The following is a 14,422-nucleotide window of genomic DNA, read 5'->3' as shown; positions in this document are numbered from 1 at the left end:
ATTAATAGCCGCACATGCGACTCGTCATAAGAAAGGGGGAAAAGTTATTTTCACGCCCTCCCAGATGCAGAGCATTAGCTCCAACTATGGAAGAGTGGATGTATAAATCGTCTCACAGTAGGAAAGGTTATTATTTTGGGATCCCCTCCAAATGAAGGTGAGTATCCAGATGATAACCTAGAAAGGGAAAGCATGCAGTGCGGAATCGTTTTGTGGTGGTCCCATGGTACTAAGACAACCACAGTCTGAGTTATGGGCAAACATTTGTTTTTACTAACGCGCCCCGCAAAGCATTATGGGACGAGTTTCTGTAGTGCAGTGAATATTATAGTATAGGCTCCCATGCTGAGCCGGGAGAGCTACAGTAAAGTTTTCCTTTGGTTTTTCTTTCCTTTCTGCTGGCTCCTAGCGCGTTTCCCTTTTTAAATGGGCAGACGACAAAAGCATTTGCTTGTCATGTTGACAAAGAAATGCTTTTTTTGTAATAGCACCCCATGACACATTTTCACAATAATGTCAGTTGCCCCAGTTTTTTACACGAGCCCCGTCTAAAGAAAGGGACTAGCCCGCCATTTAAAAAAAGAAAGGGTTGCAAAAGAGCTTGTCTTGAAAGCAACAGCGGGGCAGAAATCTATTTAGGAAAATAGTGCTCAGAGGCTGCAATTAAAGCCTACTGAGTAACCACACATGTAACAGGGAGTGTCGTCTTGGGAGGTTACAATTTGAGACAAGGCGGTACTAATGAGGGGCTACTAAGCCTATTGACCAATGAAAAGCCACAGTTCCTAAAGAACAATCACTCGAGCCAATGAAAAATATGGGTGGAGAGTGGGCGGAGCTTCAAGTCCATACAATAATACAGCATGCCTTGCAGAGCAGCGCATGCGCTACCTGGGCATGACCTAAAACGTCTTGCTGCCACGTTTTTTCTTTTGTACCCTTCTTATTCTGCAGTCTGGTGGTGTCTTGGCTGCGAGTGTGCTGAGAACCACCAGCGATGATGAGCTAGTCTGTAAGATAAGTGGGAGTGTGGGTCATAATGGCTTTGCACATGATACAGCTGGTTTTAAACATTGTGCGAGCTGGCAATTGGAGCCAATCGAGTTCCATCATGCGGAGAACGTGATCTGGTTATATTTTTCAGGACCTGGATGGAATGTGCTGCAGTTTGCAGAATGTCCTTAAAGGGTGTCAGTGTGAATTCTGAGAGGCCTTGTAGTAGGGCATTACCAGCATCTAAATGCGAGAGTGAAAAGACTTGAACAGCAGTTCTGAAGTCACCCTATGGAAGAAATGGTTTCACTTTCTTTAGAGAAGAGAGTTGGTGCCAGGCTGTCTTTGTTCTTTTGGAAAAATGTTCCTTTAGGGTGAGACGCTGGTTATCAAGATGGTGCAGAACTAGGTGGAATAGGTGAGCAGAGATTGCCTCTTTCCATATTAGACTTGTTCTGTCTAAAATTCATGCATTAAGTCACAGAAATTCAGAGTTATCAGTATAAACTTTGGATTCCTCAGGTGCACAATAGTAGGTGATTGGCTCTGTGTGGATTGGGTGGAACTCATCAAGATGAGGCTCCTTGAGTTCTAAACAAAATGCAATGAGGTCCAAGCATCACTTCTCTGGCTTTTCGTACAGCTAAGCCGTATCTATTTACATGAGATGCCAACATCTCAAACATGAGACAATGAAATCAATTTGCTCAGTTATATCCATCAGTCTATGGCAAATCCCACACATAGGGCAGAGACCCACAGAGAACACTGGCCCCTTCCACCAGGGATAAATCTGTTACTTTCCAGGCGCTTTACCTTAAAACACAGACAGAAATCTATCAATAAATACAGAATCTCATTGCACCTTTGTTATTAGTGCAGCTTCTGGGTTTCTTTGTGAATCAGGCATCAGGACATGTGAGGACATGGCAAGGGGTTCAAAAGAACAAAAGATGTTAAGGCATGGAAAAAGGGTGCTGTTTAGACAGGATACTGTTTGCAGGCACGAGGGGAGGCCATCCCACCATGAGCAGAATCTAACTTGCTCAGCTAGCCACTCTCCACTCAAACTGTCCATCCTCTGACAATGAATGCTCAAGATTCTGCATTACCTTACAAGCCATGGCAGTAAAAAGGACAGGGAATAGATGCAAATATTCACTTTACAAAAACTGTACTCAATGGAGAATAAGAAAATTAAAACAATATATTTTTACGCAAGTTCTTTTCCTCAATTGCCTTTGTGTTCGTAACAGTTTACAGGATGAATTATGTCTCAATGCTTAAAATGGCTTCAAAACCTTTTTCTAGGATGCTATCCTCAGTGCCCAGAAGAAAGACCATATTACGATGAAGATAAAAACCAGTGTGTGGAAATGTGTGGCTGTTACGACGACGAAGGGAACCGCTACGAGCTTGGCGAAAAGGTGGATCTCTGTGAAAGCTGTCAGACCTGGTAGGTACCTAAGCCCATAAAGTCTGTTGTAACGTACCTGAGAAGTGTTTATGAAATCAAGTCATTTGAATAATCCTCTAAAGATGCCCTGCACCCCATAAAAAGTATAGCTCTTGATCATGGTAGACTGTGGATCACTTTAGGACTGCATTTTTCAATTTACACCCAGGGCCAGATGTACGCACCCATTTAGCATTTCTTAATGGATTGAATCACTATTTTAGCCCATTAAGAAATGCTAAATAACCTTTTCCTATGTACAAATGCCAAATCAAGCTCGCAATTTGCGAATTCTACCCCGTGGAACTCGCAAATTGCAACTACTATTTAGGGAATCGCAAATAGGGATTGCTTATTTGCAATTTCCAAAGCACATGTTTAAAGCATTTCCTAAATGCGAATTGGGCATTTAGGAATTGAAATTACCATTGACTTAAAGTCGATGGTAACTATGTGCAAAATAAAAAAAATGCATTTACGGCCAGATGTACAAAGGCCTTTTGCATTTCTTACCAACTAAATCGCAATTTTGGCCTCTTAAGAAATGCAATACAGCTTTTTCCTATGTACAAAGGCTTTAGGGAGTTGTAAAATGCAATTTCTACCCAGTTGACATCACAATTTGCGATTCCCTAAATAGGAAATTGCAAATAGAGATTTCCTATTCATGATTTCTTAACAATTGTACAAAGCAGTTCCTAAATGCAATATGAGCATTTAGGAAATGAAATTACCATTGACTCAAAGTTGATGGTAACCATGTGCAATTCAAAAAATTAACCCCAAGATGTTTTTTTTAAAGTGCAATAGAGCACACACATGCCCCTAGGGCATTTGTGTGCTCTACATGTGTGCCACGACTTTTGGGGTGCATTACGGGTAGCCTTATGCCCACAGCCATCCTTGGTTTAGCATTTCCAAAATAGTGATTTCCTAATAGGAAATCGTTGTTTTAGAAATGCAAAGCCAGCCCATTGGTATGAATGGCATAACATTTACTAATTGCGATTTCCTAATAGCGAGTCCTACTCCTCAGGAATCGCTTTAAGGAAATCGGTAATTTCATACCTATCATTTTGCATTTCTTAAAAAGCGATTCCAATGGAGTCGCTATTTAGGTAATCCATATTTGCATTTTCGTACATTTGGCCCTAAGTGTCCGACCTCCTGCAGTAGGCACCAAAATCTGATATGCAATCATTTTCACATTCAATAAATTTCGAACTGTAAAGTGATGGATTTTTGTTAGTTGTACTAATCATCACATCCGCGAAGGCCAGTTTATAATCAGGCCCATACATTTGTATTTGTTCACAATATTGGTGGTGGTAGCCTAATTGCCATTTGACAGAATGCGGGGTGACCCAAATAGACTGTAGCAAATGCTCATGATCCCACATCCGATTAGTGTATGAGAACATGCTGCTCACCATAGTCTAACATGGGGCAATATTATCAAGAAACGGCGTTAAAATTATCGCCGCTTTAGCGGCAGAAAACTGCTGCTAAAGCGGCGATAATGGGCTTGATAATATGCCCTTGAGAATTCCCATAGAAGCCCATGTTCTGTTGTCAACATGGGCTTCTATGGGATATCTCTGCAGCATATTATGAAGCCCATTATCGCCGCATTAGCGGCAGTTTTCTGCCGCTAAAGCGGTGCTTCATAATATCCCCCATGGTTTCTTGGTATGGGGTGCTGCCCAGCATGGAGCATGATATCTATACACCTGACCGGCTTGTGGAAGGAAAAATTATATTAACCCAAAATGAAATTTGACTACTTTATAGTAATTATCAAGTGGTGGTTAACTCAAATCACAGGAGATTTCCAAAGGGCAGAAAGAGCAGTTAGCTCGTGGCTCGCACACTTTTGTGTATCTCAACTTTCAAAACTAAATGATCAGACAAATTCAGGGGGTTGTGAATAACCTGCTCCATAACCCTTCATCCAGTATTCTCAGGCGATGGTGCCCTCACCTAGGTGACATAAGTAAGTGTAGAGCTTATGATGTCAAGATTGAGCACGACGAGTCCCTTCAGAAAGGGCCCACTTGACTGGATGTTCTGGCCACAGGACAGTTTCTTTCCTGTATTTGTTTTACGAAAGGCAAACTCTGAGTTTCTTGATTTACAAGGAATGGTAGATTAACGCTTGTGTTTGTTGTCTTTCAGCAACTGCACAGTGAATGGAATACAGTGCGCATATGATATTCATGGTAGGTCATCAGATGTGTAGGTGTTCTATCCATGCAATCGTAGGTACTGACCCCTCTTCCCTCTTTCCAAGTGACCTGTTAATATTGAGTTCATGGTGTGACCATAAATGACAGAATAAATTGGAATCTGCTGCAGTAATGGGCATTGCATGATTCTAAATGCTGTCTGCTGGCTGTAAGCACCCTGATTGTTGCCTTTGCTCTTTGCAGCCTGCTTCTGTGTATACAACGGAGAGGTGTACAAATACAACGAAGTGATCTACACTACAACAGGCGAGATGGGCAAGTGCACAAACATGACCTGCGGATCCGATGGCAACATAGTGGCCGTGGTCTACCTGTGCCTGACAACAGCAATGACCACAACAAGCACACAAACAGGTAACCACATCCATCTCTTTCATCCTGATGCAGTGGTGTGCCTTCTGTGCAGAGGTGTTAAGCCACCCAGACAACAGAGAAAAAATACAGGAAGCAAAACTATTCAGTGTGCATGTTGAGTCAGCCGGCCCAGCATTTGTGTACAAAAGGACAAGTGGAGACTAACAAGCAAATGACGAACATGAATGAAAAACATAAAGATGATTTTCTATACAGGTGGAAAAATGGGGGAACTGTTCTAGAGTAAATCACAGGTAATACAACTAAACATAGAGAAATAGCGATGGGCTTGTGGGAAGAAAACCCATCATCATGTAATATCCTCACAATAGTGATAGTAATGGCGATGCCAATGGGGCTGACTTCAGTGCCCTAACTCATGACAACACACGCATGCATCATTGCTGTGACTAGGCTCCTGTCGTGCTGCATGCTGTTTCCAAGTGTCTCCATATTAAAAGCAGCTGCACTTATTACAATGGCGCTGCTTAGTAACCGTGATATGACTTTAAAAATATTTTTTAAATGAGTAAGATACTTATATTATCACGACTCTTTCTAGAAAAGTATTGTATTGAAGAAGAACAGCAGTGGCACATGAAACAGATTAAAACTAAAATTAAACTGTGTTTTTTGTAGCCATATAATGGCAGAAGTAAATCTATCTGATCACATTGCCTGCAGGGCTACATAGGTGGGTCAGCATCCTACTGCTGTCCCTCTGCTAGGATGGCACCTTTTTGCTGTAATGGCCCCCCTTCGGTTGAGAGGGCTCTCCCCCTATGTATTGCTGTGTGGTACCAGGAGGGGAAGAGTCAGGCCAGAAATGTATAAGAGATTGTCTGACAGCTGGGCCTCTTGTGTTTGGCGTTCTGTGAAAAAAGCTGCAGCAGAGTGGGACTCGCAACTGGGCCCTTTTATGCAAGGTGAGCATAAGCTTTGAATATAGTCCCCAGGGGTAGTATAATCGTGGTCACTGGATAGGCAGGGCACTGGTGCTGTGAAGCCTTATGCATTCAGCCATAGCCTACCTTACTCTGTAGTCTCACCTGGTCGAGGCTGAGCACCTCTTCATCTCTCCTTAGGTAACTGGTCACACAGAAAAAGCACATCACTTTGTGCATTTCCAAATACGCCATACCAATTCTGCTGAAATAGTAGTGAGTAAACCCAAACATAACACGCTTACCAGCCCTACAAACATGCCATGCTGGAATCACTTAAATACAAAATTATACACAAGTCACCAGGTCCTATTGTGTCAAAATGTTTGAAATACATAAAGGAACACAGCAACAGTTAAGAGCAATCGACATGGATACGTTACTTTGATTGGCAAAAATTTACATCAGTCCACAACACAGTCTGTTATGTTGGAAAGGCTCTCTGGCACAATGTCCACAAACAAGATAGAGAGCTGGAAACAGATGTATATACCAGGTCTTTGCTTGCCAACCCCTCATGACGACGTCTTTCACCTCCACAGTCCAATGTGTACATAAAATAGGTGATCCTGCTACACTGCAAATTGAATACCTGTAAGGTTCAGATATGCAGGTGGGGCATTGAGAGAAGTGAATGACAAAGCAATCACACACCGACCGTGCTTTGGTCCATGTTGGACAATATACAGCCAATGCAGAGCACCTTTGTTTGACCACGTGGTTGGAGGGTCAGGGCAGAGGCAAGAAGCAAGGTCTCGCCCAGGCTTTCACCTTGCCCATTGTTTGGTGAGTTGAGATCCAGACCTGCTATGACCATTGCCCAATGCTGCCAAAAACTAATAAATATAGACATTAAATTCAATGTACATGAGCTACATTTTAAGGGTTCACAATCTGCGTAATGCTGCAGTCTGATACCAATGTTGACAGACAGCCCTTCTCAGTCTATTACAAAAGCCAGCTGAGCAGCAATAGACAATGACAGAAAGGGGCTGTCCAAAAGACCCTTTCAGTAACATTTAAATATATGTTGATTGTGTATGTAGTGTACATTTTGTATGTTGTGTAGTGAGATGAAGTTTCACCACACAGCCAAACAGTCTGTAGGTGAGACTTTAGGACAAATGTATACAAAATAGATAATTTCTTGTTAATATTAAAAATCACTTACAAAGGTCTATGCTGTTGAGTCAAGTAGAGTATGAAGGTAGAACCTGAGTTAAGGAAAGATGTGTCCTGAATGGAGGAAGAAACTGTAACCCCATGGATGAAATTACATGGAATGAGTCCAATCGTTGATGTCAGTGAGAAGGTTATTTTGTACACTCTACTAGCGAAGGTCTAAGCTAATGTTATTTTGAAGTTTCTTAAACTATCCAGAATCTGAAAGAATTAGGATTTAGAACAGTCATAAAGGTATTGCACAAACGATATACAATTATTCTCACTTCATTCCATTATTATCCAGAGGTAGAAGTATGTTTCCATTAATAGCCTTTGACAGCAAATCGTTTAAAGGCATGGTGGAATTTGATTTGATGCATTAAAGTTTAAGTTTCTCCTTGGGCCATCATTCCAAGTTGGCCAAAACAGTGTCCTCAATTGCAAAACCACTTCAGTCGACTACAAGTATTGGTGTCCTTAGACCTGAAATTTTTGGTTCCTCAGACTCTGGACCCAAAACTTCCAGGTTCAGGGTTGGAGGTCGTATTGACAAACCAAGATTTCAAGTTTTTCTAAATTAAAATATCAGGTATAAAGACCACAAATGACACTTCACAAAATCGAAATGTTGTATAGTCTATTCAGTACTGCATTTGTGAGTTGGCACAAAACATCTACAATGGGAATAAAATCAGAACTGTCATGTACAATTAGTACAAAGAAAGACTACTTAAGTCCCTCCAATAGCCAGAAAGAAATGAAAGAAGGCTGTGTACACCTACACAATTGTAGCTCTCATGTGGTGGCCATCTTGGTATGGTACTGGCCATACCCCTAATTACTCTGTCTTTTTACCAGCACCCCAAGGTAATCTGGTCAGATGCTCACCAGCTGTTCCTTTGCATCCCAAGACACAGAAGCAATCATGAAGACACCAATTCCTGCCTCCCTCTCAGGAGAACAGCCACCACTAAAGAAATGAAAGAAGTACTATAAACACCCTCACTGTATAACTGAGCCTCCTCTAGGACAGCAATCTTTAAATGGTCAATAGGCTGTCCCCCACTCCATCCATAAGGGCTCTATTTAACAAATATGTTAGTTTACTCCTCTACACATCAGCTATTCGCCCCTACACAATCTCACCTCACCCACCAGCCTTCGCTGCCTGCCCCTTTGCTGGCTGCATCATCATTTTACTCTGACATTACTTAGTCCTGCGGCAGACCTTGGAGTTGCCTATTGCCCTAATTATGTTCTACCTTTTCCTGTAACTGGCATTCATCTGCAGTTACAAGTTCTAACCCTAATCCTGCATCTCCCTTTCCACCTGTCTACTTCCTCCGTCACCCTATGTACAGCTTGCTTCTTGCATGGATCCACAAAGAACAACCAACACAGATTAGAGCCATCGAGATGCTATGCTTATAAAATGAGTTACCACCTGAATCTATCAAAAAAAGCATCAAAGTCCTTAAAACACAGACTCCTCAAATCTCATCCAGATACCCTGGTTTTCGACCCCTACTTTTGCACGAATAAACAGCTATAATAATGACCTAATTTTTTATACAAATAGATTAGCACAATAGAGGAAAGCCCTGCTATCACTGCTCTTGATCTCTTCAACCAGAACAACACCACATGGTCTCAAATTGTTGTTAGCCCCTTCGACACTGTGGGCGGAACAGAGTGTGTCTATCTTTTACAGTTATTTTTTCAAACTGCAATATGCTCTGTTTTTAATCCTGGCACCAGCCGCAGAGTAATAAAGGTTTTATCGCTCCTGATAGCTAGTTTTAATTCCCTTCACATTATCACCTTTTTTGCGCTGCGCCCATCCCGCCAATAGAAAGTTATCATCAGGATTTAGTACATTCCTATCAGGTTTAAAAACATCCCTGAGCTTCTCCCTTACAGTGAGGGGGTTGTAGCCCTTGACGGGGCTAGGGGTCCCCGTCAAGAGGAGAATCCCAGATGAATAAGCATGCCACCTCGTGGGTGATGGGAATACGTCCTTAAATATAGGACTCCTTCTTTAGTTTACATTGGTCTGTATACAGTCATACTCTCTACAGTTTAGAGCTGAGGTTATTTTGTGTAATTTACCTACACTTTCACCCCAACAATACTTTTGACCCCTCACCTGCCTTCCCCAAATGCTGATCCCTAATAACACCCAATCACATACCATTGGCACTCTTCTCACCCATCCGTTGAGCTCTCCCCCTCCTAATGTCGATCTTACCTCTACCCCAATCCGCCCTTCCCTATGCCTTCTCCCCAAAACATCCGCACCCTAACTCTACAAACACCAACACCCCCTTTACCCCCTGCCCACTGCTTCAAGACCTGACAGTCCCACCCCCATACCTTACTACAATCCAGACTGGATGAGATTACAAAAATGTTGCAAGATCTCAAAGATGACTTACATAGAATCATTCACATCACAACAGAGATGAAAAACTTTCAGTGTCCTATTAGGAACCATAGAATGAATACTCTCACTCATGTCCAACCCTTCAACCAGCCCGCCATATCTCCAACATACCTCCCTACCAATCTGACCTTTCTTTGCACGTCCCCGACACAATGGAGTTGGAGAACTAGACCCTATCCCAATGCGCCCATGTGATCAATTATTCATAAAGTCACTCTATCAGACAACGATATCTAAACCCACCTCTTGTTATATAAATTTTCACACCCTGATAACAATGATAAACAGGGAATAATCCATGCCATACCGGCAAACTCTCATAGAGCTCCTAGACTAAACCATAGAGCGGTCAACACGCACAGCCTCAGTCTACCCCAGCGCACCACAAACCCCAATTGAAATGCATGCTAATCAACTGCAGATCAGCTTCAAGACATGTGGCAGATATTGTGTGCCTTATCCTCACACGTGATCTTAACCTTCTAATCCTGACTGAAACCTGGCTAAATTATTACTTTGTTCGTATCCTTGGCACACTACTCCCTCCTAACCATGGCATTACTGGTTTGAATAGACCCTGTTGACCAGGTGGAGGTATCGCTTGCATACACAGCATCAACCTGTCAGTTAACAAGCACAAACCCCCATTCTATCCACCTGAGAATACCTATGGTTTGCATTGACCTCTCTGCAAACTACACAAGATCCACCAACCTCCAGGAGACAATCTGGGTTTCATAGAACAAATCATGGAAACCATTGTGACAAACACTGGTCAATAGTATACTCAAATCTTCCTGAGACTTCAGCCTCCACTGGAATGATATGAATGATCCTGTAGTTAAAAGCTTCAAAACCCTCGTTGCTGACCTTAACCTGACCCAATTTTGTGAGAGGCCCACGCACAACAAAAAGGTTGACCTTAGATCTTATCATTGCAAACCCAATTCAATTAAATTCAGTTGGAATCTATCCTCCCCTGTGAGGGGACCAACCATGACTGCATCACATTTCTTATTACGGAAGCTGTAATAACCAAAACAGCTCAACTAATGGAACCCAGACTCTGGAAAAGGAACATGCACAACATCAACCAAAATGAAACTGACCTCTCTCAGCCACAACATCTTGCCTCCTCCTGGAGAGATGTCAGATGTCCACGATCTTACAAACCACTACACTTGCTCCATGGAGACTGTTCTTTACTCAATTGATCCATTACAACTAAAATGAGCTCCCACAAAAGATTCCAAGCCTTGGTATGATGGTAGCCTCAATACAGAAAGACGCAACTTGAGGCTAAGTAAACGTCAGTGGAGATCAGCTCCATCCCTTGAAAACCTCAAGCATCTGAGATCATTGAGGAACAGATACTATAAAAGCATCAGAATTTTGAAAGCAAATATCTTCAGAAACCATCAGGTTCAAGATAGTACCCAGCCCCAAAACCTTTTTGAGCTCTAAAAGTACCAATGAACTGCACACTCAAACTTGCTGGATCTAGTCCACTACCAAACTATGAGGAATTTGCCTCCTTTTTTTTCAGAAGACAGAAAGCATGAGAAATGATCTGCAATGTGCTCTCCCACCTCAAACCATCCTCTCTGCCTCCCGAACTACTTTTCCCTCTTGTCCTCCTGGGCACTTCCCCCAAAACAACACCTCATTGAACTCTTTCAAAACCTTTGAGGAAAGTGCCATTCACAAGATTCTAACAATGCTGAAACCCTCAAACCACTTCAATGATCTTCTACCTCCCAACTTCTTCAAGGAGATCATACTCTTGATACTCCCACTTTGGACCAAGCTTGTTCATGCTGCCCCCTTCATGGCACTATCTCTGTTTGCCTAAAGTCCAGTCAGGTTCCCCCATCCTAAATAAATTAAAAGCAGATCAAACTGACTAAAACAACATCTGACCTAACTCCAATAACCCTACCCTGAAGAAGCTCCTTGAAAAAGTGCTTTTACATCCAACCCTGTAACCACATTGATCAATTCCGGCTGGTAGACCAATTTCAATCCGCCTTCCATCCAGGTCATAGCACCAAATGGGCTATGACACACATAGTGGACAATGCACTAAAAATGCTTGATCAGAACCATTCTTGCCTTTTAACCCTCCTTAACATATCATCACCATTCGACACGGTTAAGCATGATCACCTACTAGACCTTATGGAACACTGTACGGGGCTAACAGGATCAGTACATAACTGGTTCACCTCCTATCTCCAAAACAGGACTCAAAGAGTCAAGGTTAATCACTCACTGTCACAGACCACTCAGGTCACATTAGAAGTGTCACAGGGAGCCTAACTTTCTCCCACTCTCTTCAACCTGTTCATGGAGCCTCTAACGGAGTTCATACAACATCCACTACCACATGTACGCTGACGATAACCATGTATACTTAAAAGTCCCCACCCCGGAAGACATCAGTTTCCTAAATACAACTCTACTGAAAACTCAAAATTGGCTAGTATCCAATCACCTCAAACTATATACTCAAAAATATGAATTCCTCCTAATTGCCCCACCCAATCAGTCACCTGTCATTGAAGAATGGTTGAAACATCTAACTGCCCTCAACTGCTTTTCATAAGTCATTGACACAGCGAGATCACTGGGATTAACTCTCAACAAGTACCTCAACATGGAAAAATACATCAGTGCTGCCATGAGAGAAGTGAACCACCAAATGAAAGTTATGAGAAAATTAAACCTCTTCCTCCCAACAATGACTTCAAGCATTCAGTGCAAGCACTGGTGGCTCCCAGGTTGGACTATGGAAGTGCAACCTGTGACATTGCATTGTCGCTTTAAGGTTTGAGAACCTTTTACAATTGTAATTCCAAGTGGAATGTTGGTTGGGGGAGCGAGAGCTTTTCTTTGTAGAGAGTTTGAGCTGCGTGTAAGGTGGATGAGGTGAATAAACCCTACCTGACTTAAACTACGTGGATGAAGATTTATTTCAGTGAAGTTGCCACTTTACATTGGCGACGATCGTGGGAGTATTAAAGAAGAAAATCACCGCAACATCCGGCGCGTCTTTGAAAGGTGATAATCGGCAGATTTCATAAGCTGTTGGTTTTGAAGATTGTGGACGAGTTAACTCTTCGTGTGCGGCTGTTTGTGAGATCCAGAAGAACAAACCCGGCAAGGTGAAGGGGTTTGAGGAAGGAGTGGCAATCAGCCGGTTTCTGCGGTCTGCGTTCCAGTGACGGCGTATCAACTGTCAGTTCAGCTGTGCGGGTCAGTGACGTGGAGGAGAAGTCATCTGCGCATGTCCCAGGAGCGCAGGCAGCGTGCGTATTACGTGAGAGCATTGTCTGTGGTTCACGCATGCGCGAAGAGTTGGAGAAGGCTCTTCTAGTTTATTTGCGTGTGCGCTTTAACGGAAGCGATTTGTTTACATGCTGAAGAGTCAAGATTTTTTTTTTTTATTGTTTGTTTCATTTCTAAATACTCAGCTGGAAGAACCATGTACTATTTTACAGTCTTCGGGGTAATCGAAGGGTGAGTTAAATATACTGTTCTGTGCTGCAAGAAGACATCACTGAGAGGAGGAAGATAACGCTCTATTGGAATTTCAGTTTACGTGTTTGTGGTGACATTGCATGGAGACTTAAATTTACTAATGCTATGTCGATGCACCACAGAGGGATTTGAGTACTGAAGTTTTTTTTTGCAGTGAGGGACAGTACCAGTAAGAGGTTATAGAGTTTATACGAGATGGAAAAGAGAGGTTATTTATGAGAGTTGTGTTTATTTATTTTTCAAATCTCATTTTATGACGGGTGTTGTTTTAAGGTGTCCAGTATCTAGTTTAGATATTTTAGACCAGAATGCAGAATGTTACGCAACCACCATTTTTTTTATCAAGTCCTGGTGAGCCAAATATAAAATGGCAAAAATAGAAGAAACTTTTTGTGAATTACGCCAGAGTCTGTGGAACTAATCTAAGTGCAGAATGTAAGCACTCTTTACTATTGCATTGTCTAGGAGGTGAAGGACAGGAAGTTTTGGAACATTTACCTGATCTAACTGTCGCAGAACAGAGAAATTTGAAAGAATATGACATTTGTATAGAACAATTAGACCGTCATTATCTGCCACGGTTGAGTACCATCATGGAGAGAAATCATTTTGGTTTGCGTGAACAGAAAAAAAAATGAGTCCGTTGAAGAATTTCTCTCTGCTTTAAGGAAACTAGCATCTTCGTGCAAGTTTGGAGGTGCTACAGAAGAGAGGATAAGAGACCAGTTTGTATTGAAATGTGCTCATGACAATATTAGGAAGGAACTTTGGTTAAAAGATGAGCCACCTTTAGATGAAGTAATTACAGTTGCAAAACAGGTGGAACATATGATGAAATGTGTTGATGAGCTGAGTGTTGAGAAAAACAAACCTATCGCCACTAACATCAGTGTTGATGAGGTGATCTGCCAAGTCAAAAAAATGATTTAGAGGTAAAAGAGAAAGATAGACCTACACAGGGAAATGAGAATATGCAAGGTAGTTTCGGGAAGCCGACATGTTATAGGTGTGGGAGACTAGGGCATTTAGCTAATGCACCTTTTTGTCCTGCCCTTAAGGTGATGTGTAGTACTTGTGGTAGAAGAGGACATTTTGCAAAGTGTTGCAGAAGTAAAATGAGAAAAGGGGATCAAGTAAAAGCCCAGCCTCAAGTCAAAGTTGTTACTTTTCAAGTTGATGTTCTGGAGGCAATTCATCCTTCTCATCCAGTCAATATTGAAGGTGTAGAATTGGAATTCAAGTTTGATTCTTGTTCTCATTTAACAATGATAAATGAGGATGT

At 42.1% G+C, this 14,422-nt stretch overlaps 1 protein-coding gene across 1 annotated transcript in view; it reads left to right on the top strand.

Moving 5' to 3' along the window:
• The window catches only part of LOC146860919 (mucin-5B-like), a 223,886-nt gene extending 209,816 nt beyond the window's left edge, over positions 1-14,070 (top strand). The window contains exons 26-30 of the mRNA XM_085646187.1: positions 2,305-2,449; positions 4,625-4,668; positions 4,879-5,049; positions 13,074-13,119; positions 13,809-14,070. Of these exons, the coding sequence (XP_085502313.1) occupies positions 2,305-2,449; positions 4,625-4,668; positions 4,879-5,049; positions 13,074-13,119; positions 13,809-14,070 (668 nt within the window). The remainder of the gene's footprint in view (positions 1-2,304; positions 2,450-4,624; positions 4,669-4,878; positions 5,050-13,073; positions 13,120-13,808) is intronic.
• Positions 14,071-14,422: the final 352 nt, after the last annotated feature.

The sequence above is a fragment of the Triturus cristatus genome, chromosome 3_1 (genome assembly GCF_964204655.1).
Source record: "Triturus cristatus chromosome 3_1, aTriCri1.1, whole genome shotgun sequence".
NCBI lineage: Eukaryota > Metazoa > Chordata > Amphibia > Caudata > Salamandridae > Triturus > Triturus cristatus.
The sequence above is the reverse complement of the archived record's forward strand: the minus strand, read 5'-3'. Positions and strand labels throughout refer to the sequence as shown.